Here is a 3,289-nt window from a genome sequence, read left to right on the forward strand (position 1 = left end):
TAAATAACAAAAAATAAATTGTAATAAAATTAAAAAACAAATGAAAAAAATAATAAATAAAAATAAATAAATTAAGACAAAAATATAAGAAAATAAAATAAATAATAAATAAATAAAAAATAAATAAAAAAAATAAATTAAGACAAAATTAAAAATAAAATAAATAAATAATAAATAAATAAAAAAATAAATAAATACTTAAATAAAATTAATAAACTACCTTAGGCTGCCTAATTTTTGGTGTCTTCCTTGTTTGTTATCTGCTCCTATTTTACACTTAAAAAATAACTAAGAAAAATAAATATTTTATTAAATATAACCTAATTCTAATTGGTAACTCCTAATGATGATCCTCTTCTTTAATAGGTGTGTAATATCGCTCTGCGACAATCTGCTGCAGCTGCTCCTGTGTAGGTAAAGTGGCATATGATCCAACGCCATTCGATTCTTCTCCACTAAAATCGCTATTATTACTGTAAAAACCTCCATTTTGAGGTGATGTTGTACGACATCCCGTTTGAAGATGCTTCCCTAACAAGGACATCCTTGAAAAAGTCTTCGTACAAGTTGGACAAGAATACTTCTTCACATCCGAATGTGTTTGCATATGGGCTCTCAAATTCGATCGATCAGCAAACGCTCGATTACAATGTTGACAGGTAAACGGTTTCTCTCCAGTATGCGTCCGAATATGTCCTTGCAACAACCATGGCCGAGAAAAGGCCTTACCACATATCGGACATTTGCAGGGTAAAGTATGCGTCCGAATGTGCATCTTCAAAGCTCCCAATGAGACATAAACTTTGTCACAATTCTTACAACTGAAGACCTTCTTCACTTGATTACCCTCCGCACTGGGACAATGGAACTGTTGATGTTTCGAAAGTCCAGCAAAAGTTGAGTAAGACTTGCCACAATCCTTGCAATGATATCGAGGAACTTGAACAGGCTTCATAACCTTCTCTTCAATCGGCACTTCCACATGAATCACTTTGTAATCAGAGTCACAGTGATGATGTTGTTTTTGATGCTTCACCAATCCGGGATAAGTGGAGTAACATTTGTTGCAAGTATGGCACTGATAATAGCAGTCATTGGGAGCTTTGTTGTCTTGACGAAGATTGCTTTCTCCAAGAATCCTTCGTTGAATCGACTGTTTGACGGAAAGATCTTCAGGTTCAGAGACATCTTCATACATCGACCCATTCTCCAGAGATTGTGGCGATCCTCGGCTAAGATCAGTTGGCGTACTGTAGCTGTAATCCGTTACAAGGGTCTTTGAAAAATTATTATTATAACTGTCGTAGTAGGGTTTAGTGTCTATGTAGGATTCTGGAGATCCTATAGACTCTGGTCTTTGTTCGTCTTCAATTGGCATATCTCCATAACCAAGTCGCATCAAGCTTCGTGCGATCTCTTCTCTCGTGAAGACATCTGGAAAAGCACGAGCTATCTCTCGAGTTTCGTCAAATATTCGTTGAGCTAATTCCTCATGATGAGCCGGTTCACTGGGTTGTTCCATTTTAATCCATTTATTTGTTGCTACACTTAAATCCACTGGACCTTCATCTAGAATAAAAAAGATCAGAAACCTTTAGTCTACAAAGTTTTTGGAGAGTTTTTGTTTTTGTCAAAATAACTTACCATTATCCAAAGGTGTATAGACGCTTTGCGTCATAATGGGACGCTTTTTAAGCGGGCATCTGCTATAATTTAATTTATCCATTTTGTGTAATATTTTTATAAAATAAAATCCCGTTATTGAATCTTCTTCTTCTTCTTCGTAGCACACTCTCTCTCACTGCCAGGGCAGACAAACCTGGAATGATGCAACAACCGGCATTTAGATCCTCTTTATACGAATATTGGCCCCTTCCATTGGTTTTTGTGTGGATAATCATAGAGCCGATCGCACACGTGCTGATCGTCCAATCAGTTTACAGAGATTTCTCTCACTCTCTCTTTATTCTGTGTGTGTGTGTTTTTGTCTAACTGAATGGGTGGAGTTGTGCATGGAGTGGGGTAAATACATACACATTTATACAAGATCGTTTTGATCATACAAATACGTTTACAATGGTGGGGTAAACAGGTGTGAATTTCAGAGAGTTTTGAATGTCCCGTTTTTTTCTGTGTTATGCTCTCTGTAGAGAGCACTGATTCATGGCTCTTATTCATTTCTCTGTTCCAATTTGAATTATTCCCATTGAATGGTGGTTTGTGGATCGTGCCAATATTGTGCTGTGCTCTTCCGGAGAGAACCTTGTTGTTATTTCCTATTTGAATTTTTTTTTTTACTTTTCTCTGCAGATTTCCGTATTGCTTGCTCTCTCTCTCTCTCTCTCTCTCTGAAAACTGTGTAGGCTCTTGAAATCTGTGTCTGTGACAAATTTGGAAATGTTTTTTTTTTTTTTCTTCTGAGTTGACTGAATTTTTTATTTGTTTGATTATATTTTGGCGCGCACTACTGCAACCGGTGGCGAATGAGCTACCTGGTCGACCGACTGATCGCGACGTGTCGGTGATCGGTCTTTGTGCGAGTTTGTGCGGTATTGTTCTCTCCAGTACAGTGTGTGTACGTTATGTTCTCTTGGATTGGGGTTGTTGTAGGTTTTTTGTATTGAAATTTGATTTTTGTTTTTTTTTGTAAAGGGCTGCCAGGTAGATTTGCAAGAAATGATGATGAATTTTAACCACCGACCGGCTGGATGTGGATGGGTGGCAGATGTGTGTGCTTGCGCTTGGCATAAATATTGGGCCGAAAAAAAAAGAAGAGAGGTTCTATTATTCTATCGATTTGAATTGAATTTTGGAAATTGTTTTGATATGTTTTTTTTTTTTTTATTATTATTGTGTATGGCTCCGTTAGTTTATAGCGCATGCTATTAGGTAGGTTATAGGTATCTTATATGAGTTTTTTCAAGGGTTTAATGTTTGCACCTAGGATTTGAGACAAGAGGGGGGTTCTTTAAATAGAGAGAGAGTGAGAGAGATTGGGTTGTAATAGAGATTTATTTTTTTCTACCAGGTTCCTATTGAGATAAAAATTGCGCGTTTTAATGCTGGGTGCAGTATAGTGCAGCTGTTTCTATAGATTTTTGATGGTAATTTTGTGAGATGGTGTGTTATGATTTTTTTTGTACTAAGAAAGTCGTTATGAGGTTATTTTTTTTTTTTTGTAATTTCAAAATTTATTGCACATTTGGCACGTTCGACAGCATCCAACTGTCGATTAGAAAAGTGCAGGCGTTTTGGTTTTAATAGTGTCATGGCAACAGTTTTTTTTTTT

At 36.3% G+C, this 3,289-nt stretch overlaps 1 protein-coding gene across 1 annotated transcript; it reads right to left on the reverse strand.

Moving 5' to 3' along the window:
- Positions 1-340: 340 nt before the first annotated feature.
- Positions 341-1,904, reverse strand: LOC129907374 (protein snail). The gene is made up of 2 exons (XM_055983534.1): positions 1,645-1,904; positions 341-1,569 (listed from the first exon to the last, which is right to left on the reverse strand). The coding sequence occupies exons 1-2, from the start codon at positions 1,724-1,726 to the stop codon at positions 341-343; spliced, it is 1,311 nt and encodes a 436-aa protein (XP_055839509.1). The 5' UTR covers positions 1,727-1,904.
- Between the last annotated feature and the right edge of the window lie 1,385 nt (positions 1,905-3,289).

This window comes from Episyrphus balteatus, chromosome 1 (assembly GCF_945859705.1).
Source record: "Episyrphus balteatus chromosome 1, idEpiBalt1.1, whole genome shotgun sequence".
Lineage (NCBI taxonomy): Eukaryota > Metazoa > Arthropoda > Insecta > Diptera > Syrphidae > Episyrphus > Episyrphus balteatus.

What these genes read in the sequence shown, in the direction of transcription:
- LOC129907374 (XM_055983534.1), bottom strand. Translation starts at nt 1,726, where the DNA reads ATGGATAAATTAAATTATAGCAGATGCCCGCTTAAAAAGCGTCCCATT. An exon ending in CTATACACCTTTGGATAATG is followed by an intron (nt 1,570 to 1,644) that starts GTAAGTTATTTT and finishes TTTTTATTCTAG; the next exon opens with ATGAAGGTCCAGTGGATTTA.